Genomic DNA, 24,785 nt, shown 5'->3' on the forward strand with positions numbered 1-24,785 from the left:
AAGGGGCGTGGCCTCATGTCGGGTTCCAGGACGGAGCAGCGGCTTTCAGGGGCAGCAGCAGGAGGAGGAAACAGCGGGACTCAGAGCTCAGCCGGCCGCTGTACGATGAAGAAGAAGCTGCTGTGAGCTGCTGGAAACGCTGACAACATGATCCGAGTTTTAAACCGGGTGCCTGTGAAGGCTGCGGCCGCCGCGAAGCCCAAACGGCTGGTAAAGGACGTCCCAACCATACAGTCTATGGTCCCAACCCGACAGCTGCACAGGTGAGACTGACTGAGCTGCTCCGCTGTGGTTGTGTTACATGTGTAGAGTAAGACGAGCTGTTCTTTGTGTGTTCCGTGTTAAAAAGTTAGAAAAGACTCAGACAAGCGGCCACTGCCTGAGTGCCTTCACTTTTAATTACTGCCATATGCACTGAGCAGCAGGAACCACGTTGCACAACATCTCTGTTCCTCTGCAGAACCTGATCTGAACCTGAACACATGAAACACTCTGCTTTGTGCCTGATCCTTCACCAGCAGCTTCTCCGCTGTCAGAAATGACTCCCGCAAGAAATAACAAACCAGTTTCATCAGTTAAATGCTCCTCAGGCTTAATTATTTACACCTCAGAGGTGATGTCGGGATCATGAAGCACTTTCAGGCACATTTTAACCTGTTAATTGCACAATTTTAAGGGTAAAATTAACATCAAAGGGTGAGATAATGCACTTACTATGTGTCTTCGAAGACACACCCCGTGTTGTGCAATAGTATCACAGTGTTCCTTTAACTGTGTGCCTTAATTAACCGTATTTATGATGATTTAAAGCTTAAATCGTACATAAAAGTGTGGCGTGCAACAAAACCCACAGAACAAGACCAGATTTGCCAACATTTAGCAACCAGATGTTGTCAGATTGGTCTATCTTGTATGTTTTTTTCAACTTCAGTCGTACTTTTATGTAATAATAATTGGGAAAACTTGTTCAGAAGTTCGTGAAAAGAGGTGCAGCTGATGTAGAAAGTCCCATAACACAGTAAACTAAATTAATAATCAAACCTAATTTGCAGCTCAGTGGTGATAGGATTTATGTTCCTCCTGTAAAAGTATTAGTATGTAAAATTAATTATAATAATAATAATAATAATAATAATACACTTAATTTCCATAACACCTTTTGAAACTGGAGTGACAAGGTGCTTTAAGAGCATTAAAATATACAGAGATGTCAGTAAAATCTTACTTTTATATGAAGGTGTTTTTGTATTTTTCTTTCTGATGTGATCTATTTTACTTTTTGCTTCTTCTTTTATTTTTATTGTTGATTTTACTTCATATTGCACCTCTTCTGTGATAATAATTATTTATTATCAGGTCTTTTACTTGCATATCTGTAAGGATGTCACTAGAAAAGCTTCCCTCTTCTGTCCTGAGCAGTTTGACTGTTATCTAAGGCAAAGAAACAACTATTAAGAACCGGATCTATTCATGAAACATCTGAGGTCGTAACCTCAGACGCTCCGGCTTAATGCCAACGACGAGTTTGTACAAATTATTATAGCATCCAAAAGCAAATTAAAGAGCTAAAACCCTGAAGCACAGTTTGTCCTCGACATTGTCACTTTTTAGCAGTTTTATTTTGAAGTTCTCATGAGTTGCTGTTCCACCTCTGCAGAGTTTTTTTTCTCTTCTTGTTTTTTATTGGTTCCCCCGCTTAGTCTAGTTTTGTGACATGCGTGGTTCTAATTTTCTGAAACAAAACAAGATGTTTGCCAACATGCTGCGTGGCCCATTGGGTCTAAATGTTCTCTCAGCCTTGAACATTGTGTTCTTTCGTTTGCTGACACAGAAATGATGCAAACACATTGAATCCAGCTGTTGGATTGTGGTCGGGCTCAAAAATTAGTCGAGTTTTGGTTTGCATGCAGCAAATCACAAAGGCTGCAACTTACAATATGGTCAGTCTGCTCATTCACACCCTCTCCAATCGCTTCTAACTGCTGCTGGTTCCAGAGAATCAAAGACAGAACCACTAGAATGATAAACAGCTTCCTCCTTAGATTTAGTTTTAAAGTGTTTATAATCCAAAGAGTTGCTTTAACCACAGGCTTCTACAGAGACAATTTCAATTTCATTTTAGCTGCAATACATCTCAGGGATGTGTGTGTGTGTGTGTGTGTGTGTGTGTGTGTGTGTGTGTGTGTGTGTGTGTGTGTGTGTGTGTGTGTGTGTGTGTGTGTGTGTGTGTGTGTGTGTGTGTGTGTGTGTGTGTGTGTGTGTGTGTGTGTGTGTGTGTGTGTGTGTGTGTGTGTGTGTGTGTTTTAAATTCTGTTCTTTTTTTCTTCTGTTTTATTGGATTCCTAGAGAAACACTGTCTCATTTTGCCTGCACTATGATTGTATGTACGGCTAAATGACAGTAGATTTGATTTTGTGGAAGTTTTGGTCTCACTTTTGATGCTCAGTCTAATATTTTAACTCTATTACATAGCAAATATTGAACTGAAGCTGCAGTATCTGTCAGAATAAATCATATCCCCCTCAAATCATTAATCAGAGCAGGATGTCCTCTTAGTATTTCCAAACCGCCTGTTTGTTTCAACATGTGTGTCGCGGTTTCAAAGGTCTCAGAAAGTCGTGTATAGTTGGACGATGAACCACTGACCTGGATCTTCTCATGTACTTTCAACCTGCTAAGACAATAGATTATCAGTAACCAAATTTGAACTGCCCCCCGTGTGTGTGTGTGTGTGTGTGTGTGTGTGTGTGTGTGTGTGTCTGTGTGTGTGTCTGTGTGTGTGCGTGTGTGTGTGCGTGCTTTTTTTTTTTCTTTTTCCCAGCTCCTATGACGTGGCCGTGGTCGGAGGCGGCATCGTGGGTTTGGCCACAGCCAGAGAGCTCATTCTGAGACACCCGACGCTCAGCTTCGTCCTGCTGGAGAAGGAGAAGGAGCTCTGTGGGTTGAGTTTTAAAGTTGTTGTTGTGGTGAAGATGTTCTAAAGAGAAACATATTTTGCATGCCTCCTCATTATGTAAGTTTTTATGTTTTCCAGCACTCTGGATATTAACCAGTGATGGTAAGATGCCAGGTTTCAGGTTTAATTTAGCACTTTTTAACTTCAGAGTCGCCTTTTAGCCTCATAGTCAGTGTTTGAGCACAAAAGTATAAAATGCAGAAAACAAATAATGAGAAAAACTTGTGAATAAATAGAAACAAAGTTGGCTGAACTGAACTGCAGGCAGTGTTTACGCAGAGCAGTGAGGAAACAAATATGGAGCTAGATGATAAGTTGAAATAGTAAAATATTTAGAATATGTAGAGCCAACATGTTTTTTTTTTTCCCCAGTACTGATAACACCTGTGGACACTTGGAAATGTGGTGTGCATATAGAATAGAGTTTTTTTCATTTTTCTGTAAAAGAAGTCATCAAAAAAAATTCAGCCTTTGATTTTTTTCTTTTTTAAAAATTTTTTCTTATGCTGCACAAAATACATTTTTGAGTTCTCTCTCCTCGTGTTGTCCTAATAAACACAGCAAAATAGAATGAATTAATGTTTTTATCGTGGACATGACGAAAAAGGCCACAAAAACAAATCAAAATGCTCATAACAACAACAAAACAAAGCAAAAAATAATAACCCAACATATCCAAAGAGGAGCAAGTATAAGCTTATTTCCTCCTACCTTTTCTCTGTCTCGACCATCAGTCACTCACACTCCCATAAACAAAATAGAAAATAAATAATAGAAATAAACAAATATTAAATAATCAGTGATATACGAGTGTCAAAATTAAGAGGGCGACTCATGATTCATACATTAAGTCACACAGACACTTAAAAACGCCACCTCAATCACAATAAATAATCTTCTATTCACGTATTGAACAGGAAAAACGTCACTTTAAAACCACCTTGAAGGGGAAGTTCAACATTCTGGGAATCGCTGCAGATAAATCACAACTTGTCAGTCTTAGAAACAACACATGGTTGTTCTGTTCTCCATAGAAGTGCAGGATTTTATATTGCAGTAAAAATGAGCCCAGAATGAGTCAAAACATGACAAGACTAAAAAATGTCCAGAAACTACTCAAGGTTTGGAGGGTTAACTTCAGAATCTACTAGAATAATCAACTTTCTTTACAGCTTCCTGCAGGTTTTTAGAGAAAAACATTCAATCAGATTTTAGCTGCACTGAGAACAATTAGGAGTACTGAGAATGTGCTGCCACTGTTGTAAATGTCCAGTTTTCTCTCTAATAAATTAAATATTTTGCAAATACATGCATTTTTCTTCTTCCAGTTTAGGAAGGAGGGTTTAATAGTGTTTGAATATTTTGGTTTTAGCTCAGTTAAGTCTGATGAGGACACCAGAGAGCAGAAATGTACAGAAAATGTCAGATGGACTCTACTTTCTAAACTGTTTCCTGTAAAGATACTGCAGAGTTATTTTGCTACAGGTAAAAATCACCTCATCGTTTTTGTGAAAGACAGCAGCAGATAAAACAGAAGCTGAGCACAGACTCAGCAGAAGTCTGGTAGATCCTCGCTGTCCTGTCCGTGTGGTAATAAATCCTCCTGTTCTCCACTGTGTCTGTGTTGGCAGCTGTACACCAGAGTGGGCACAACAGTGGGGTGATTCACAGCGGGATCTACTACACGCCGGGTTCCCTGAAGGCCCGTCTGTGTGTCCGAGGAGCCACTTTAGCCTACGAGTACTGCGAGAAGAAAGGACTCCCTTACAAGAGATGTGGAAAGGTCCGCTGCTGTGTTTCAACCACATCAGATGCATTTTACAGCGTGTTTGCTTTAGAGGTTGTTCTGTCTGAAATAATAATAGCTTTATTTATATAGACAACCAATCAAGATATAGGAGACGAGTCAGAGCAGTCAGTTAAAATAAATAGTAGAAATGATAATAAATTAAATGAATAATTAGCTAGATTAGCAATCATAACAACGATGGAACTAAGCAGTTTAAAAGTTGAAGAATAAGATTGAGGGTTAAAATTAAAAATCAAAAATGTCAGAGAATTTAAAAATTTGAGATAATTAGGGGCACCCTGTTTAAAACATTAAATATTGATATTTATTTTAAAAAATTATCAGTGAAATTTTATCTTGACATATCAAATACTTACTGAGATAGTTTTTAAATTTTTTTTAAAAAATCTGTTTTTTAAATTTAAATTATGTTTTAATTTTTATTGATTTCATATTTTATTTTATAATATATATTGAAATTAAATTTCAATAATTTTTTTACATATTAAAATGAAAGCCTAAAATATTCACTATTGCTGTTTTATTATAAAATGTCAGAACAGCTTAATAGTGGCGTTAACCGTCTGAAAGCTTCATATTTTTGGTTTCATACCTTAAATGGCAAAACCAATTGTCAAAATAGCTCTGAATGAATTACCTGAATGTGACCCAACAGGTGATTTAAACATCACCTTTTGAAAGTGTAATCCACCAGGACACATGATTAGCAGATACAACACCATCATAGAAGCAAAGGTTACAATAGAGACCCTATTTCTTATGTTATTGCTATTACTGATGGCTACATCTGGTCAAATATAACATGTTAAATATTTACTAGCTTATAATTGTGTGAATGAAACCCAGGAATTCAAAGAAAACTTGGTTAAATGGCAAATCTTTTAATCTACACTACCAGTCAAACGTTTGGACACTCCTTCTCATTCAGTGGTTTTTATTTATTTGTATTATTTTCTACATTGTAGATTAATACTGAAGATTAACACTTTGTTGTTTTGTACAATATAATTCCATATGTGTTCTTTTTAGTTTTGATGTCTTCAGTATTAATCTACAATGTGGGACATAATTAAATAAAAACCACTGAATGAGAACGTGTGGCCAGACTTTTGGCTGGTAGTGGATGTTTTCTTCGAAGGTTTGTGCTGCTACATGATTTAGAAAATACTGCAACATCATAGTCATTACAGACATTTGATTTTGTATTCAGTATGATGTTAAACATAAAATGTACTGTTGTGAATGATAATATAAGCCACTGTGTTACTAATAATAATAATGCGTTTTATTTGTATAGCGCTGTTCTCAGTACTTAAACATTTTACAGGTAAAAGGCAAATAGAAAAAAACAAAAACAAACAGAATAAAGAGGCGGCATTAAAGCAGCAAAAACAGCTTTTATCCACAAGCTGTCATATATCTTCTCCCTCCCCTCTGAATGACAATATCACATGCCTACAGTGCAATATTCATGTTTAAGTGCAAAATTTATGCTTAACACTTTAAAGGGTACTCATTGAAATACTTTGAAATTCAAAATTTCAACCCTAGAGTGTGATTAGAGGACATAACACTTTTTTACTTTTGTGACATTTTACTAAATTTTTCATTTTGAAATTCAACGTCAATGAAGTTACTATATATGGTTCCTTGCCCGTTAGTGGTAAAAAAAACATTCCAAGAAATGTATATTTCATCATTTAGCACAACTACTCAACCGTAAGGTGTGAATTTTGTCAACTGACTATGGTTAGTTTTGACGTTTCGACCGCAAATATGGAAGAGGACCGAGCTGCAAGTTCGTCTTTTTTCCAGCTTCAGAGAAAAGAGAGAGTTTGACACGTTCCAGGCCTCTGCTGATTGGTCAGATGTCATGATGTAGTGTACTGTAATGTAGAATGATCTTCACTGATTGGCTGGGTGAAAACCGCATCCTTCTCAACCTCACTGAGACGCATTTAATGTGTGCGGAAGGTACCGAATATGATCACTTGCCCTATAATTGCAATATTTATGGTAGTGTAGAGTATTTATTATTATATGCAGTAATCATGCATAGAGCAGGTCTCTAGCCACACAACTGATTCTATATTGTATATATGTGTACATTCTGGCCTATATGACTCTTTTGCATATATTTCAGTTGTATGTATTTTCAGTCTGTGTCTAATATTGCTTTGTAGAATTTATTTATAATTCTGCCAATACAGAGAGAATGCTAAACTAATTTTCATAGTTTTTGTAACAGGGACAATAAAGACCTATTCTATTCTATTCTATTCTATTCTATAAAACACTTGAACATTAGGATCGATCTAGAAACTTAACTGTCTTCTACGCTGTTTTTTCCTGCAGCTAATCGTAGCTGTGGAGCAGGAGGAGATCCCCAGACTAAAAGCTCTATATGAACGTGGTCTGCAGAACAACGTACGAGACCTGAGCATCGTCGACGCCAAGGGCATCCGAGAGCGAGAGCCGTACTGCAGGGTTAGGGACAGTTTCTGTTTTCTTACGGGGACTAAAGAAAACCTGCTAACAGAAGCTAACAGCGTGTCGTCTGTGCTTTTCAGGGGATCATGGCCTTGGATTCGCCCTACACCGGCATCGTAGACTGGAGGATGGTAGCTCTCCAGTACGGCACAGACTTCAAGGAGGCCGGCGGGACGGTGGTAACCAAATACGAGGTCAATGACATCTCCATGGCGACGGAGAGTCCAGCTGGGAGCACTGAAGGTAACAAACTGCTGCAAATGTTCATCAGAGTTTAGAAAGATATGTAGTTGTTTTATGTTCAACTTTTTTGTAATTCCATTTGCAGGAATGAAATATCCAATCGCACTCAGAGACAAACAGGTGAGATAAGCGTTGCTTTGTGTAGATTATTTGGATTGTGTTCTGTTGTTCATGTCTTCTTGTGTTCTGTTGTTCCTACAGGGTAACGAAGTTCGATGTCGGTACGTCCTGACCTGTGGAGGTCTCTACTCAGACCGACTGTCGCAGATTTCTGGATGCAGCCGGGAGCCACGAATCGTCCCCTTCAGAGGAGATTATCTGGTTCTAAAGCCTGAGAAACACTATCTGGTCAAAGGGAACATCTACCCTGTAAGTCTGCTGAAGATCTGCTCTGATCTGCAGAAGTTTATCATCATATGTTGGTACTAAATATGATCGTTAATCTCAATAATCTCCAGCTTTAGTGGCTCCAAAGTGGTAGAAAGACGGAGTCAGTCAGGACTTAAAAAATGGTGTAGAAAATAACAGTAACTTGCAGCCTGTTTTATGAGAGATTGGGATGCTTTTAGGGAAAAAATGACAGCAGATTTAACTGTTGTTGATTTACATTTTGGTTTAACTTGAGGTTCCAGTCTGATTTCCAAGCTGGTCCCTGTAGCTGAAAAGAATCCTGGGAATTATTACAATATTCTCCAACCTGCTTGGGGATTTAGGCTGAAAATGTTGCCAAAAGATGTTCACAAGACCAGAAATATGTCCAAACCTGCAGCTCATTTTCAGTGCAATATAAATTCCTGCACCTGAATGGAAACAGCTCAACCACGACTGGAAGCAGAAAGAACTCAGAAATGTGTTTTGTGCAGTATAATGCAGTTTTAATGTCATAAATCATAAAAAAGTCAACAAAAGTTTGATTTTTTTAAATTTATTTTACAAAATTTTAAAAACATGGAATTAACATGTGCAACATTTTTCTAAGTGCCCACAGATGTTACCAGCAGTGGGAAAAGTGAAATGGTGGCTCTACATATGATAGATATTTTACTATTTATAGTTTTAATTTGTTTCCAGACAGTTCAGTCAAAAAGTCTCACTATTGGTCGCAGCTGAGTCAATAACAGATTCGCAGTTGTGCTGAAGAAGCTAGAATTGTTTTGCTTTATACAGAATTTAGTTACTACTGCTAATTATTTTTGGTGTATTTTTGTCAAGACGTGAAAATAGGTAATTTTGTTGAAATCACAATTTTAAGTGTCGATTTGGTGACATTTTCTGACTCAGCAGCAAACAGAAATTAATCAAATCATAATTTCTCTTAAAAGAATCAAGTTATCTAAAATATGGGGCCATACATGCGATATTAATCTCTAAGTTTGACTTCAATATAATTATCAGACAGATGTGAGCCTGACTAATCCGATAGTGACACCTCTGCCTGTTCCTTGATGATGAAGCTGCAGGGATTCTTTCAATAACGCTTCTATGTTTAAATATCAGTGTACCAACTGTTATTAGACAGATTCTTTTTCATATCTTTTTAGGTTCCCGACCCCCGTTTCCCGTTCCTCGGCGTCCACTTCACCCCGAGGATGGACGGAAGCATCTGGCTCGGCCCCAACGCCGTGCTCGCCTTCAAGAGGGAGGGTTACAAAGTTTACGACTTCAACGCCAGAGACCTGGCAGACGCTCTGTCATTCAGGTACAGTCAGGAGTTTATCTTGAAAGACTGTGATGATGAGAGTTCAGATCGATGAGATAAGATGCTTTATAGTCAGCAAAATTTTGGTGCACGCCTCTTCATAAAAAGCTGTCAAAAGGTCATAGATATACTACAGAAGGAAAGTTTGGAAGCAAGTTTGTACAAAGAAAAGATCTCGTGTCCATTTTTAGACATAAAGTTGCTATGTTTCTGTGTGTGATGCTAAATATTTAATCTTTGTATTTTTTCATCTTCAGAGGCCTTCAGAAGCTCGTACTGAAGAACATGACGTACGGGATCGGAGAAATGTACAGGGGAGTCTTCATTGGTGCACAGGTTAAAATTCTGCAGAAGTACATCCCTGAACTCTCCCTGAGTGACGTGCTCAGGTAGATAAATGATGCTCTATAATGTATTTATATTAAATTAACGTTATGAGTCTGTACAGTTTGCTCTAATCCGCCTGTTTCTTCTCCAGAGGTCCTGCTGGAGTCCGAGCTCAGGCCCTCGATCGAGACGGAAACCTGGTGGACGACTTTGTGTTTGACGGCGGCGTGGGCGACGTGGCCAGTCGGGTGCTTCATGTGAGGAACGCTCCGTCGCCGGCGGCAACCTCCTCCCTCGCCATCGGTGAAATGATCGCAGACGAGGTCGAGAGTCGCTTCACGCTATAGAGAATCCAGAAACAAACAAAAAAAAAGACAGCTACAACATTGTATTCAGCTTCCTAAACATCACTATCACTTTTTTATTATCAAAAGTCAGACCTTAATTTAACAGGAGGAGGAGACATGTCATCAAAGAGTTGCATATTTAAGGCAGTTTTTACTCCAGCGGTGCTATTTTCTGGTTTCATGACATGTTTACACCACATTTCACAGTAAAACTTCATTTTAATGCACTACATTTCTGTCTAAACATAAAATACAACACAAGATGCTCTTTCTGAACATACAAGAATTAACTTTAATGACATTACTGTCGATTTGCGATATTAAATCAGAATATTCAGCTTTGTAAACACAGTATACTGAATGTAAGCTTGGATTTTAAATGAGGGATTTTTGGGTACTGATATTCTTTTAGTTTTGAATTCTTCACCATTGAAGGCAGTTTTTCATCTCAATATTGTCAGTTTTTGGTGAAAAAGCTCAAGTTTTTAGACAGTATTTAAAAATGAGTAAATTATACAACCCTTAAATTAAATTATTAATTTAGTTTTTTACAAATTTTGCCATGAACTTGGGCATCTCTGAGGAATGAAACTCGTCATGAAATGCACACTTCTCGCTAAAGAACGCACATTTTTTGAAGAAAGACGGGTTGTTCTTACGTCTTTTTTTAAAATTAGATCAAAGACTAAACAGTTTTGTCTTAAATTTACATAAAGACAAACATGTGGAGCGGTGATTTTATGCAATTTTTGCTCAAATTTGCTTTTTTCTTATTGCTTCAGAGGCTTCAGTTGTTCAGATAATGTTCATAAAATGAGTCTCTTGTTGTCCCGTTTATTGACAGATGAATGTTCAAGTATTTTTTTCCCCATAAATATTTATTTTTAAATGGAAAATGCCGTAATATTAGTGGTTTGTGCCATAAGATTTGTTAATTTCGGGTAGTAATGCAGATATTTGGCACAAGCTCATGCATCCAAAGTGCAGGAAGGAAGAAAATAGTTGGAAAAATCAACTTTATAATTAACTTTAATGTGTTTAAAGTTGTGTTTTTTTTTACACTACAAGTGTTACGGCAGCTCTGTCTGTTGTTAAGTGAAGCATTTGTACAGTTTGTCCACCAGGAGGCAGAATCAGCAGCAAACATGATGCATGAGCCCAGCGGAAGAACAAACTCTGTGTAAATTAGATGCTAAAGGGTGAAACCTCTTGTCCTTAATGTTTTTACTGATGATGCTTGTACAATGGCATAAAAATAAAATGGATTTTTTTTTATGCATGAATGTGGTCTAATTTATTTAAATACATCCCGCTACCCACTAATAATAGAAAATATATATATATATATATATATATATATATATATATATATATATATATATATATATATATATATATATATATATATATATATAAAAATATATATTATTCCTATTATTAGTGGGTTCTGTGCTGAGGCAGAAGTCCACCCTTATTTTTATTTTTTGTTTTGTTTTTTTTTGTTTTTTTTAACTGCTACATAAATAAAGTTATTATTATTACAGTGTGTGATGTGTTGAGACATAAGTCCAGCCTTGTTTTTATTTATTTTTTTAAACTGCTACATAAAGAAAGTTATAATTATTACAGTTTGTCATTTACAAAGACAAAAGTCCACCCTTGTTTTTATTTTTTGTTATTTTTAAAATGCTATATAAATTAATTTATTAGTACAGTGTCTGATGTGCTGAGGCATAAGTCCAATTTTTTTTTTGTTATTTATTTAATTTTTTTAATGCTCTATAAATAACGTTCTTCCTGTTAGTGTGTTATTTGCTGAGGCAGAAGTCCATCCTTGTTTTTATTTTTTTTAATTATTTTTAAAATGCGAAATGAATAAAATTACTCTTCTTCTTGAGAAATAGGTCCAGACTTGTTTTTTTCTATTTATTAGTTTATAAATGCTACATAAATAGAGTTATCATTATTACAGTGTTTGATGTGCCTATCCATAAATCCATCCTTGTTTTTTAAATGTATTTTTTTACTTTTTTAATGCTACATAAATAAAGTTCTTCATATGATTACATTGTGTGATGTGCTGAGATACAAGTCCTGCCTCGTTTAAAAAAATGCTACACAAAGTCATTATTATTAGCGTGTAATGTGCTGCGACAGAAGTCTAGACTTGTATAAATGTATTTATTTATTTATTTTTTAATATTTTAAAATGCAACATAAATAAAGTTATTAGAGTGTGTGATTGTTTTTGTTGTTGTTTTTTAACTGCTACATGAATAAAATTATTATTATTACAGTATGTGATATGTTGAGACGTAAGTCCATGCTTGTTTTTATTATTATTTTTTAATTTTTTTTTTTTAAATTGCTACATGAATAAAGTTATTATTCTTACAGTGTGTGTTGAGACGTAAGCCCAGACTTGTTTTCTGTTGTGGTTGTTTTTTTTTTTTTTTTTAATGCTACATCAATAAAATTATTCAATTATTACAGTGTGTGATATGCCGAGACAAAAGTCCAAAAAAAAGAGAGAAGTCCAGCCTTGTTTTTTTTTCTGTCCAATAAAATGTGAAATTACGCAGCGTGCCTGACAGGACGCGCGGCGCACCGAGCAGCAGCAGCGGCGGCGGCGGCAGCAGCAGCAGACAGCAGCGGAGTTGGTACGAACATCTTCGACTTCTCAAACCAAAAACACCTCGGCTGCTCCTCAGCTGCTCCGCTCACGGATATGCCTCGGACCGCTCGTTGTTTTCCTGGGAATACTCGGCGGATTTAGCGTGCGATCGCCGCGGAGAAGATGCCTAAACGCGAAGCGGGCAGCCCTGGAGAAAGTGTGCCTTGTTTGGAGCGGAACGGCTCGTGTGCCACAACATAGAACTCGGAGCGCATCGAGGCCAGCAGCAGCCTGTAGCACCAGTTAGCTCGTCGGGCTAACGCTAGCTCGCTAACGTTACAGGTGTTTAAGGCAGCAAATAAACCAAACGTGACTTGTAGCTGTAGTTAGCCGGCGACAAGCTGCTCTCCTAAGTATTGACTTAACGCCGAACTAAACGTGCCTGTTGTGAGCTTTTCGGCGAACGCCAAGTAGCAAGTATAACACTTAGCAACATTGTTATTAGCCCTTAGCTTTTCGGCTAGCCCCGTGTTTACAACAGCAGCAGCGGGGCTAGCGACGTTAGCCGCCGAGCTAACGAGTTAACTTTATTGCTACATGTGCTTATTTTCTTTTATAGCTCGTTTTTCGCTGTTTAACCCGACTCGAGTCCACTGTGGTTAGTTGTTAGTGTTCATATTTGCAAGCGAGCTGGTTTGACTTTTTTTATTTTCCGCCGTGCCTGCCCTGGACTGACCCACCCATAAGGACTATCTATCCGGGGCCGATGCTGACAGTTCAGTCCGGACCACGGCAACGCCAGGAGCCGCTACAGCAATGCAGCCCCAGCAGATATACGACTTTTCGAGTGACGAGAACAGTCACAAATGGAGAGGCCTCTTCGTGCAAGCTTTACGAAAGGTATCACTACACTGTTTTAATCCTCATTCACTTTCAGTACACCCATTTCCATACTGACACGCCAGGTTTCATCTGAATGTGTACTTTGGGTTGAACAGAAAGTTGTTGACAAGTTGCCAATTTAGTCTGATCTGCAGCCAAAACCACAAACTATTCATATTAATTATAAATTGAACGGTTAAAAGCTACCAAAGCATTTGCAGTATTTGTATGTTGCATGTCCCTGCTGGATTAAATTATCCAAAAAATATTTTGTTGATCACTAATCGTGGCTGCAGATTTTTGAAGATATTGAAACTGCTGTCCTCATCCTCTGCGGCTGTTCACATGTCTAAAGTGTGTTTATTCAATCAGACAGTCACCCAAGTTCCCCATAATTGCTTTTTCCCCACAGTGAATTTGAAGAAGTTGTTGAATTTTGACAAGTTTCTACAGTGACTTGGTTGCGTTTCATAGCTTTGAGGGGTGTGCTAATGACTTGCAGGGTGCAGGTTAAACGCCAGAGGAGCATCGTGTCAGATGTGTGTTGCTGCCAACCTCTTCTATTTGTTCCTCATTCAGTGTAACAGTAAAGATGCCTCATCCCTGCTGAGTAGAAACCGCCTGCAGCTGTTTTTGATGCTTGCATGTCAGTTTTCACTCTGTTTTCCAGCGAAATGCAACTACATTCTTGTGAAGTTATTTGAAACTTTGACAATGGGAAGCAATTTAAATTCAATGTACTTGGTCAGCAGGACTGACCTGTATCAGTTCCTTTTTGACTCTCTTTCCCTTTTTCTTGCATCATCTGGGCTTCTCCCAGTCATCACCAGGTTTATGTTTTTGTTTTCTGACCTTCCCACATTTTGGAAAGTCACGACTCCAAATGAAAACACAAAGTTATCACTGCTCTGTATGTTTGCGCTGATCTTCTGTTGGGTTACACGCAAAGCCAAATTGTTTAGAAACTGGAAGGTGCACAGAGCTCTCTTTTCCTTTGAAATGGGTCTGCGTGTAAACCCACGAGGTCCTGTCCAGACCTACTAGTGAATTTCACTCCCCTGATGTGGTTGTAGCTTTGAAGAGTCACTCATCGGCAGGAAAGACATTTCTCAGTTTCCATATTGGTTGGAAAAGATGCAAGTGTATGACATCAGGATGGCAAAACAAACTCCGAGGACTTCGAGGTGGTTTGAGGTTCAACCCAAACTGCAACAAGTGCTTCTGGTCTGCATCTCGTCTCACCCGCTAGCTGCTGGTGTTTCTTTATTTGCACTGCATGAGCTCCAAATTAAAAGTCTCCTGCTGACAAAAACAACACACTGAAAATGTCAAGTTATCGCTGTTTATTTTGTCTGTCAGCTCTTGGTGAACTCAGAACTAAGACTTGACAAGAACTAAGACCACATACAGCTATTTTTATAATACTCAGCACTCTACAGTAGAAACTTCACAGAATGTGGACTTTTTTGGAAACAGACATTGTTGGAAATACTGACATATTTGTTGTTCCTAAAATAGAATGAAGTATTGCAGAACAAGTTTATTCTCACAGCAGGAAGGACGTATGACTGCTCTTCATAATATACTTCTTTTCTAAGTTGTTTTTTTTTTTCTGCTGCGCTTTGATGAAGCTGGTTAAGTATCTTATTTATGTTGGCAGTAAGCTGCCGGAACATGTGCAAAATCAGCTTTTTACTTCTTTAATAATGGGATTTATCACTAAAATAGTGTTGGTTTAAGCTGCTTTTTTATTTAAAATCATTGTTTTGGGGCATTTTTGTGCCATTATTGGCAGAGATAATTTAGACAAGCAGGAAATCTAGGGGATGAAAGCAGGAAAAGACAAAAATTCAAACCAGAGACCTACCACTGAGGGCATTAGTGCACATGTGGCAGGCGATGTAATCACTCTGCAATATGGGACGACTCTTGTTTAAGTCCTTTGTCTGGCTGTAGATTGTAAAAATTGTAGCTGGAAAAACTGCTTTCAGTATTTCATCAATAAGCCCTGAACTTGACATGACATTAATCGAATATCGTCCAGACACAAGCTTTTAATGAGTTAATTTTAGCAGCACTGTGGCTTCAGAGGTAACCAGCCTTGGATTTAGCCATGTAGCAACACCGTGTTTATAAATAACACGGCTCTAGAATTGTGAGTTATCCATATTGCGGGTAGAAATGGCGCGATGAATCAGGTGAAACCGAGAAAGCAGGTGGTGGGACGTGGTGCCACAGTTTCATTGTCTCAACTTGCTTCACAACTGCCGGAGGGAAGGCCTGTCAGAGACTGACGTAAGAGAAGTTTGTTATGGTTTTGACAGACTGTGACTCGCTGTTTTTCACAGCTGTTCACTGGGGGGTGGAGGGAGGTTTCCATGTCAGAAAAGAGCCGCGGTGAATGACACCATCCCTGAAAATGATTTAGATTGTTTTTTAGAGGCACGATTAAAGAAAACCAGCTGTTACATAACTTTGTGATCAACTGGGGAGGTAGTTTTGGGAAGTATCACCTGTGGTTGGTGGCTAATTACTGATAGAATACCTCATAAATGAGACGGCTGATATTTACTGGCATTTCATAAATTACTGTGAAATCTGATAGATGTAGGGCTGAAACACTCCAAAGATATTTATCAAGCACAAATGACCACAGTTTGCAAGTTCCAACTTCTCAAATGTGAGGATTTGCTGCTTTTCTCTGTTTTGCATTATAGTACGCGTTTAATATTTTTGTATTATTTGGCTGTTGGCCAGGCAGAAAAACTAATTTCAAGTCTTAGAAATCATGAAGTGAAAGAAAATAACAGATTTCAATGATAATAAAATCAATTGTCAGTGTGCTGCAGTGTCAGTTGGATAGTTTATAAGAATTGGGATCTCTTTACATTTAAGAAATACAAACCTAACTGCACATCTGTAAGAATGAGGTAAAGAGAAAGTTGTGAATCACCTCAAGTTGTAGCTTCAAGTTTATACCCTTCTGAAGCACTGCTTTGGTTTTGGAAACAGACTATGTATTGCAATGCCTTTGACTTTTGTTGCATCGCTTTCATTTTTCTCTTTAGATTTCTGCATTATTGCTACCTAAAAATTATCAGTGTCCACATGAAGGAGATGTTGTGACATTTAAAGTAAAGGCTATTTTTAAGCCAAAAGGTTAAGCAATTTAGCTCTACTTTCCAGTCACTTGTATTCACACGCAGCCGTCTGTATTTGTGTGTGTGTTGTTGATGTTCACGATATTTCACCACAGACGAGTCTTCTTGCTGCGTCTGGCTGTTCCTGATCACTGCGGCTCGTGCCTGGTGCAATGGAAGAGCGTCATTTCACCACAGACATGCTGGCGTTAATAATAACTGTGCATTCCCTGGGTCTGCTGTTTCGCTGGCATTGAGAGCTTTGCCGGGTACAGTTTCATTCCATTGCCATGATGAGTTAGCGCTGTTCGGTGCTGCTGAGTTCACGAGGCGTCGCTCCATGAGAAACGGGCCAACGTCTAAAGCTGAGATTGGTCCGGTTACAAGCCTGCTCTGAGTTTGTGCGCGCTGCCTCTTTAATCCTCCCGACCTGAGCATTCTGACAGGGTGACTTCACTCTGAGCTGAAGCAGAGGTAGTTGTTTTATTTTCGTCAGATGGTTTTGTTGCCACTTTTACCCAGACTAGACAGAGCTGTTGTCACTACAGAGTCAGACAGATTTATTTGAAAGCCTCCACTCCGGTCAGTTTATGACAACTTGCACCGATCGGCTACAACATTAAAACCACTGACTGGCGAAGTGAATTATGTTGATTACCTTCATATAGTAGCAAAAGTCAAGGGTTGGAATAAATTAGGCAACAAGTGAACAGTCAGTTCTTGAAATTGATGTGTCAGAAGTAGGAAAAATAGTCAAAGTAAGAATCCGAGAGACTTTAAGAAGGGCTTCGACTAAATCGACTAAATCAAAACATCTCTGAATTGACTGGTCTTCTGGGTTGTTCCTGGTATGGAGTAGTTCATTTTAGGGGTGCAAATTTTCAGCCATTTCCTTAACTGGTTGTTTGCAACCTTAACAATCAATAATCAATGAATCAGTAACGGAAAATGAACCCAGTAGACATCATTATTTGTCCTGATTGTGGTCACAAGACATATGGACTGCTTAACTTGCGTTGTAAATAAACCCCTAGCTTGAGGTGATGTTAAATTGGTGTGATTCTGTTGACAGGATACTTTCTCATTGTAGTACTCTGCTAGCTAAACTCCCACAATGCTTTCTGCTTTGAAATTCGAGCAGCTGCCTCCTGGGGTCACTAAAGCACTAAACAGCAAATGACTCCGCCTGGTGGAACAACCAGGTACTACAATTAATGTACAGCACATTTTCTGCCTTATCAGTTAATACATTTCAAATTTAATGTTTAACCTGTAAAGCGTCTTGAGACAATTTGACCTGTAATTGGCGCTATATAAATAAAATTGAATTGAAATGCAAACATTCACATCCTTAGTTTGTACCAAAAGTGGTTCAGGAAAGGACAATGGTTGGAGTAAAGGCTGCTTGTGTGATCCAGTTGTACAACAAACTGCTAAAAACCTTGATGCTAGCTATGATAGAAAGGTGTCAAAACTCACTGTAAAGCACTTTGCTGCATAAGGGACTGTGTGGTTATCCACTGCTGAAAATGCAGAGAATAAGCATGAGTATCGAAAGTGGATTGTGGAGCAACAGAAGAAGGTGGCCTTGCCTGATGAACATTTTCTTTTTTCATATTGTGTGGACAGCTAAAGGTCAATTCAGGCTTTTTGCGTCCGCAATGTTGCATTTTCTGTCATCCACCCAAGTCCATGATGCTACTGCACATGTGCAAATAAAACAAGTGGTGCTCAAAACAGATGTTTGGTATGAGGAGAGAATGTACGAGCAAAATCTCGGCCATCCACACCTTTAACATTCCTCATTAGCAGAATTGTAATTGAAGTAGTTGCTGCTGGACTTTGGGGGAGCTTTGTTTGCACCAGCTTTCTCTCAATGAAGGTATGGAAATAGTGATAAGGAAGTGCTAATTTCTCCAGTAATCCTGTGCTATGTTCACACGGGAATAATCACTGACACGATGCTACAGTGAATTGTATGTAGAAAGCATGGATTAGCTATAAGGAATGCGCTGTTTACCTGGAGAAAAGATGGCAGCAGAATGGTAGCAAGTTGGCATAGGTGGTGGAAAACTCACGTAGATGTTACTTTTACCTTAACATTTTTGAATCAAGCCTTTTTCAGACAGATCATCTTCCCTGCCTACTGCAAACATTGTTCAGGAATCGTTTGAAGAACATGGCCAAAAGCTCCAAATGACTCCAAATTTGACCGAGCATCTGTGGAAGTTTCAGGAAAAACAAGCCAATTCAATGGAAGCCCCACTGTGAAACTTCCAAAAGACTTACAGGATCTGCTGCTTACGTCTTGGTGCTTGATACCACAGGACACCATTAGAGGTCTGTGGAGTTCAGGCCTCGATGATTTACTAGCAGAATGGGTGGTTTTGTCGTTGTGGCTAATTAGCGCAGACGGCTGTATTTGTCATTTATTTGTCACGTCTTACACCTTAACAGTTCCGAGTTCGAGTTTTCTTTTTTAGTGGTAAATGACAGCGAAATAGAGGCAGGATGTGACACACAAAAAACACACAGTCGAATCCGTCAGCTGTGACCGCAGAAGGTTTCTGTGAAATCAGTAAACACACCTCTTTGTGCATTGTTGCCATAGAAAGTTGCTGTAATGTTTCCCACAGATAAGATCTTATTCTCACTTGTTTCTCTTTTATTTGGCGTCTTAGATTTTTTATTTTTTTTAAATCTAGAGGTGCCAAATACCTAGAAAATGCAGAGTGAAATATTAACTCAGTCAGAAACCAGTCTTGCTGTGTCGTATGCTTTTTATTTATGTGTCAATTTATTTTATCAACTCAATTCTACCTTTTATGTGTCTCATCTTAGACCTGTCATCAAGCTGGATGAAGAAATTTTGACTTTAGGAAGTTCATTTTAGGTCTGTGGTGACCTTAGGTGACTCTGCTGAATGCTTACTTGGCAGTATTATAAACTGAAAGGCATTAGATTTTGTTTACCAGCTAGTATTCGTCATACTAAAACTTTATTATATGAGTAGCCTGCAGCCAGTCCATTCAGAATTTCTGCAGATTTGGGTATTCGGTAAAGGTAGTTTTATGTGTATCGTTTTAATCCAAGTGCTCACAACATATGTCAACACTTTAGGTTTTGTTTTTTGTTTTGGTGTCACATCTCTTCACATGGATTCAGGATAAAGTATGAAGTTTTGTTTTCAGCAACATATTAGATTTCTTATGCTTTCGTTCTTCAAATATTTTTGGCCTTTATTGCAAATTTGACAGTGCAGAGGTGGCAGAAAATGAGGGGATACAGAAATAAGGATAATATTAAGCAGCAGATCTCCTGGGCAGCCGGTGCACCCGAATCCTCATATTTTTTAAAATTATATCATAATCAGAAGGCATGCAAGGACAAAGGTTGTGAATAAACAAGGTTCAAAGACTGTTTACACAGTCAAGCGGCAATAATTTATGTTGATAATCGTAGACGTCATATTTCAAGCGGCAGTGCCAGACATTCCTTAGTTTCAGTTTCTTACGTGTGGGGATTTACGTGATGGTAAATTGAATGTTTGTCAGTTTTTAGCACGGCAAAACAAGCAATGTGGATGGGTTTGGGGGATTTTTAATTTACCCTCTAAGCTCCAAACTGAGTGTTTTCTTGCTTGTGTCACATTTTTATTCACTGTGGGTTCATTTTTCATTGCAACATAAAGTTCTGCACCTCTGTAGGAAAAGCAGATCCATGGCTAGAAGGAAAGAGAAGTCAAATATGTCCTCTGTGCAGTAAAAACACATTATTATGCCATAAATCATAAAAAGAAGAAGATGAAAGTTGCGTTTGTTTGTTTATTTTGCAATGATTGAAAAAGACCTGAAATCAACATGTACAACATTTTCCAAGTGTCCGCAATTGTTACCAATAATGGGGAAAAAACAGTGACTCTACAAACTAGAGATATTTCACTATTTAGATTGTTTGTGTTCATACTTGTCTTCTATCTGCTCTGAGTGAACACAGCCTGCAGTTCAGCTGAAAATTACGTGAATTTTAGCCATTTGACTGCTGTTTGCTGCCACATCATTAATATCTTCTTGGTTGAGTCAAGGAATGCAGAATGCTTTTATTTTATTTTTTTTACAAAATGTGGTGTAACTGCTATATTTTTAGTGCATTATTTAAATGAGACATGAAATTTTAAGCTTGGAATTGGTGAACTTCTCAGAACTGCATGTCACTTACTATGAGTAGTTCACAGACCGTCGAAAAGTTGAAACTGGTTTGTTTGTTTCGTCACCCACGGGTGCATTTAGAGGATGAACAAACAAAAAAATATCAAATACTGTCAAATATTTTTCATCAGTTTTCTGCAGTTCTCTCGAAAAGCGCTTGGATTTTTATCAGATGACTGTCATTTGCGGTTGAGTCACAACTAACTTCTTGGAATGTTTTTGTTTTTTGCAGAATCTGGCTAGTGCAAACAGGTTGTGGTAAACTGTTTGAGACGTGGAACAAAGTGATTTTGTTGACTTGACACAATTTAAGCCTTTTTTTTCCCAAGTTTTCCAGTGAATTGACACATTGCAGATGAGTAGTTCAAGGATCACTGGAAAGCTGAAAATCTGATGATTCTTTGTGTTTGGGCAGTTTCTGGTTTTTATTAATAGTGTCATTTTGCAGAGGTTTTCTTTCAAACCTGCTGGAGGGTTCTGGGGTTTAGAAATTGAATCAAAAGCCCCAGTGCTCAGTCATTCATATCACTTAAGAAAGCTAAAGGATAAAGCTACAGGTTTAGCACATAGCAAAGGTAGTTGCTGTCTGACAGTTGTTAATTTCTGTTTATATGATCTTGGTGCACATAAATGCGTTTCTCTGGATTGCAGCGAAACAGCCAAAGCAGAAGTAATACACGTACGAGGTGGGTGAAAAGTAAAGCAGTAAAAGATGCAAGTGACATAATCTGCACCTTGTTGATTTCGTGCAGCGGCGGTTTGCTTCATCTCCGGGATGAGCTTGTGTGTTGGTGGCAGGATGTTCTTGGTAGCAGGTCGTGTTTCCTGAGCAGCAGCCTCGGGCCGCGCACAGAGAAAAGATTGGGCTGATTAAAACGCAGGTTCTCCACACTTCCCAGAATATTGAATCAGGTCTTTTCCCGTCAGCCTGACCTCAGACGGGTTCAGATGGAGGATGGATGGATGCAGGCCTGTAGGGGTCACTGGGTCGGGTCAGACGGGGGTCAAAGTGAGGCCATGTGCTTCTAAATGCACCAGCCATTATCTTAATGATGTGAATGTGAGGAAGGATTGCGAAATATCACAATAGCAGTGTGTTTGTAGTGAGTTTTTGTTTACTTATCGTGCTCACATGTGCTTGTTTATCATAAAGATCTCTCCTTATGGGTCTTTGTCTTTGTGTGTCTGCTTCATGCATCATGTGTGCGTCTTTTTTTTTTAATGCCTGTTGTCTCAGAGTTGATCTCTGCCCTATGGTTCCCCAGACAGTCTGGTTGTAATGGCAGATGATGTCATAGCATGAATCACAAACAGTGACACATGCTCGGGTATAATAACAAGCCCCACACTCACCTCTGCACAACACAACACACACGCACACACAAGCCACATTACCTGCAACCTGAGCCTGATGCAGCCCCATATACACAGCCAGGAGAGTAATCAATTGAATTAGAAATGTTAACCCTGTATTAACACCATGCTGCCTCTATTATTACCTCCAGCCTTTCTGTTCTCCTGCTGCCGACACACACACACACACAACACCTGATCACAGTGTTACAGTCGAGATGTGAACACAGATGATGAAACAGGATGCAAGCTGATTAAAAAGCTGCCTGTGTACGAGTGACCTGCATCTCTTTGTCCCTCAGTGTAGATGCACAGATTTTAACTATTGAGGCAGCTCCTTAACACATATAATTGAGATTTTTGCTGTCGTAACATTTTCTCCTGGTGTCAGTATTTTGGTACTTTTCCACTTGAACTGTCAGATTTTTATTATTATTTTTTTTTGCTTTAACTTTGTCTACTAGGCCGCACAGTCTGTTCCATTGTTTTGATGTCAGATCTAATTTTCTCTGTGGGTTGAGGCCGATCACGTCACAATGTTGCATTTAAGGCACAGTGCGAGCACACAGCAGGAACTGACAGTTGTATTTATGTAAGATTTGTCATTTCGTGACCTGAATCTCTACAGAGGCTTCACTAAAAATGATTTTATAAATGTGCCTCTTGCTACAAATGGAGGCACCTGTGTAGGATAAAAGTACATTTTTATTAGGGATTGACTGACACCGATTATTAGTGATCAAGGAGTCTTAAAAATTAGAATAACTCAAACTCTAAAATGCATTCGTTCACTGGTGTTTAATCATGCAACTCATGATGTGTAATCGTCAGATAGTGCTGCAAGTTGGACGTTCCTCAAGACCGCAGAGTGATGATTAGAAAGAGGAATGACAGCTGGAGTATTGCAATTTTAAATTAATTTGTTTTATCAAGAGTCAGTTTTGAAAGATATTGATACAGGTGATCAAAAAAGAGAGGCACTTTTATGTTAGGGATGGGCTTTAGGTTCCCTAACACTTAAACTGTCTACAATTTTGACTGTTTACTTACTTTTAGACTAGTCGACTCATCTTGATTTAAAATGTTAATTCAGCATTTCTGTCATTTTCCAACCGATTTCTGACAGATGAATCTCCTTGCCTTTACTGCACATTAATCAATCATCCTAATTACATGTAATCACCGCCTAAATGCTCACTATAAGCCAGGAAAAAGTGCATATAAACTAAATGTTTTTGGGTTTGGCTCGTGGATGGAGGAAAAAAAAACAGAACATTTGATGATTTTACATTATTTCATCACTGAATGGAGAAGATAATTATACATATTCTACTATTCTGCAGTTCTACAATTGAATTTATCCAAAGTGATGTACATCTGACAGTAGAATATATTGGTATTGCTGCAGCTCATCCTTACATTTAGGAAGCTCTAACCACCGAATGTTTTGCATATTTTCTAGATGAGTGACTATAATACTCTGAAGTGGTTTCTATGTGTTTTTCGCTACTCACTTTTTTCTTACTGTGGGTTCATTTTTTACTGCAGCACCTCTATGGAAACAGCAAAGCCATGACTAGAAGTAGAGAAAACTCAAAAATGTCTTTTGTGCAAGTCCAAATTTTTCCTTTGTTTTAGTGCAAAAAAGTCTTTCTAAAAATTCTGAAAATGTTCACATTTAAGGAATTACCTTTTTACAAAACATCATGAACAACCTGAAATTCCTTAAGAAAAATAAGTTCAATTTCAAAAACATTATGCCTCAGTTTATCATTTGTGCATTACAGCTTACAGATCAGAGTGTCTACAAAGGAACAAAACATTTAGTCACAGGTATCTGGAACTGAATGATGTCGTGTTTTACTGTATGACCAAAGCAACAAAAGTCAGACAACAAAAGACGAAAAACAAGACAAAATACTACAAAAACGAGACACAAAGTGACAGAAAAATGGACAAAAGACACAAACGAGACAAATCAAAGACACAATGACAAAAATAAGACAAAAAACAACGAATAAAGCAAAACACAAAATGACAAAAAAAACCACAAGTGAGACAAAAAGCAAAACATGAGACAAATGACAATAAACAAGACAAGAAACAACAAAAATAAGACAAAATATTACAAAAACGAGGCGCAAAACAACAAAAGAACAATGAGCAATCTAGTATTTTACTTTATGATCAAAGCAACTTGTCATGGTCTAGAAATTATTTTAAATTTACAGTTTTACAAATTTACAATTTGCAGTTAATGTCTTCTCTGTCATTTTTACACTTTACAAAGTCGTCCCATGGACCGGATTGGACCCTCTGAAGGGCTGCTTTTGGCCCCCAGGCCGCATGTTTGACGCCCCTGCCCTACTAATGTTTTTTAAAGTTTTGCAGAGGAGTGAAGAATTTTTTTTTTTTTTTTTTACAGGATCGGGTACATTTTAAGTAAGATGTGCGTGCAGGACAAAATGGTTTTAATGAATCATCATAATTTAAGGTTAAATTTTGTTAAGGTTTCTGCACATCAACCGCACAGCACACATGATTAGTTCAAGGTCCCTCAGAAAGTCCATAATCCGACACCTCTTTGTGTTTTTAGCATTTCTGGCTCTCATAAATGATGTAGTTTTTGCAATTTATTTATTTAAAGATAACATACCAGTGGTTTTAGGAGGTTAGTGACTAAAAATAAAATTAAAATATTGTTGAATCATTTTCA

The 24,785-nt window shown here is 38.2% G+C and overlaps 2 protein-coding genes across 2 annotated transcripts in view; both read left to right on the forward strand.

Moving 5' to 3' along the window:
- The first annotated feature begins 10 nt into the window (after positions 1-10).
- Positions 11-11,151, forward strand: l2hgdh (L-2-hydroxyglutarate dehydrogenase). Its single transcript, XM_023286657.3, has 10 exons — positions 11-263; positions 2,822-2,937; positions 4,588-4,739; positions 7,122-7,253; positions 7,337-7,499; positions 7,585-7,619; positions 7,701-7,868; positions 9,041-9,198; positions 9,456-9,587; positions 9,677-11,151. Exons 1-10 carry the CDS (start codon positions 148-150, stop codon positions 9,870-9,872), a joined length of 1,368 nt encoding a protein of 455 aa, XP_023142425.2. The 5' UTR covers positions 11-147; the 3' UTR covers positions 9,873-11,151.
- A 1,326-nt stretch (positions 11,152-12,477) lies between these two features.
- sos2 (son of sevenless homolog 2 (Drosophila)) overlaps positions 12,478-24,785 on the forward strand; it is a 53,529-nt gene continuing 41,221 nt past the window's right edge. The window contains exon 1 of the mRNA XM_023286646.3: positions 12,478-13,386. Within this exon, the coding sequence (XP_023142414.1) occupies positions 13,303-13,386 (84 nt within the window). The 5' untranslated portion in view covers positions 12,478-13,302. The remainder of the gene's footprint in view (positions 13,387-24,785) is intronic.

The sequence above is a fragment of the Amphiprion ocellaris genome, chromosome 20 (assembly GCF_022539595.1).
Source record: "Amphiprion ocellaris isolate individual 3 ecotype Okinawa chromosome 20, ASM2253959v1, whole genome shotgun sequence".
Lineage (NCBI taxonomy): Eukaryota > Metazoa > Chordata > Actinopteri > Pomacentridae > Amphiprion > Amphiprion ocellaris.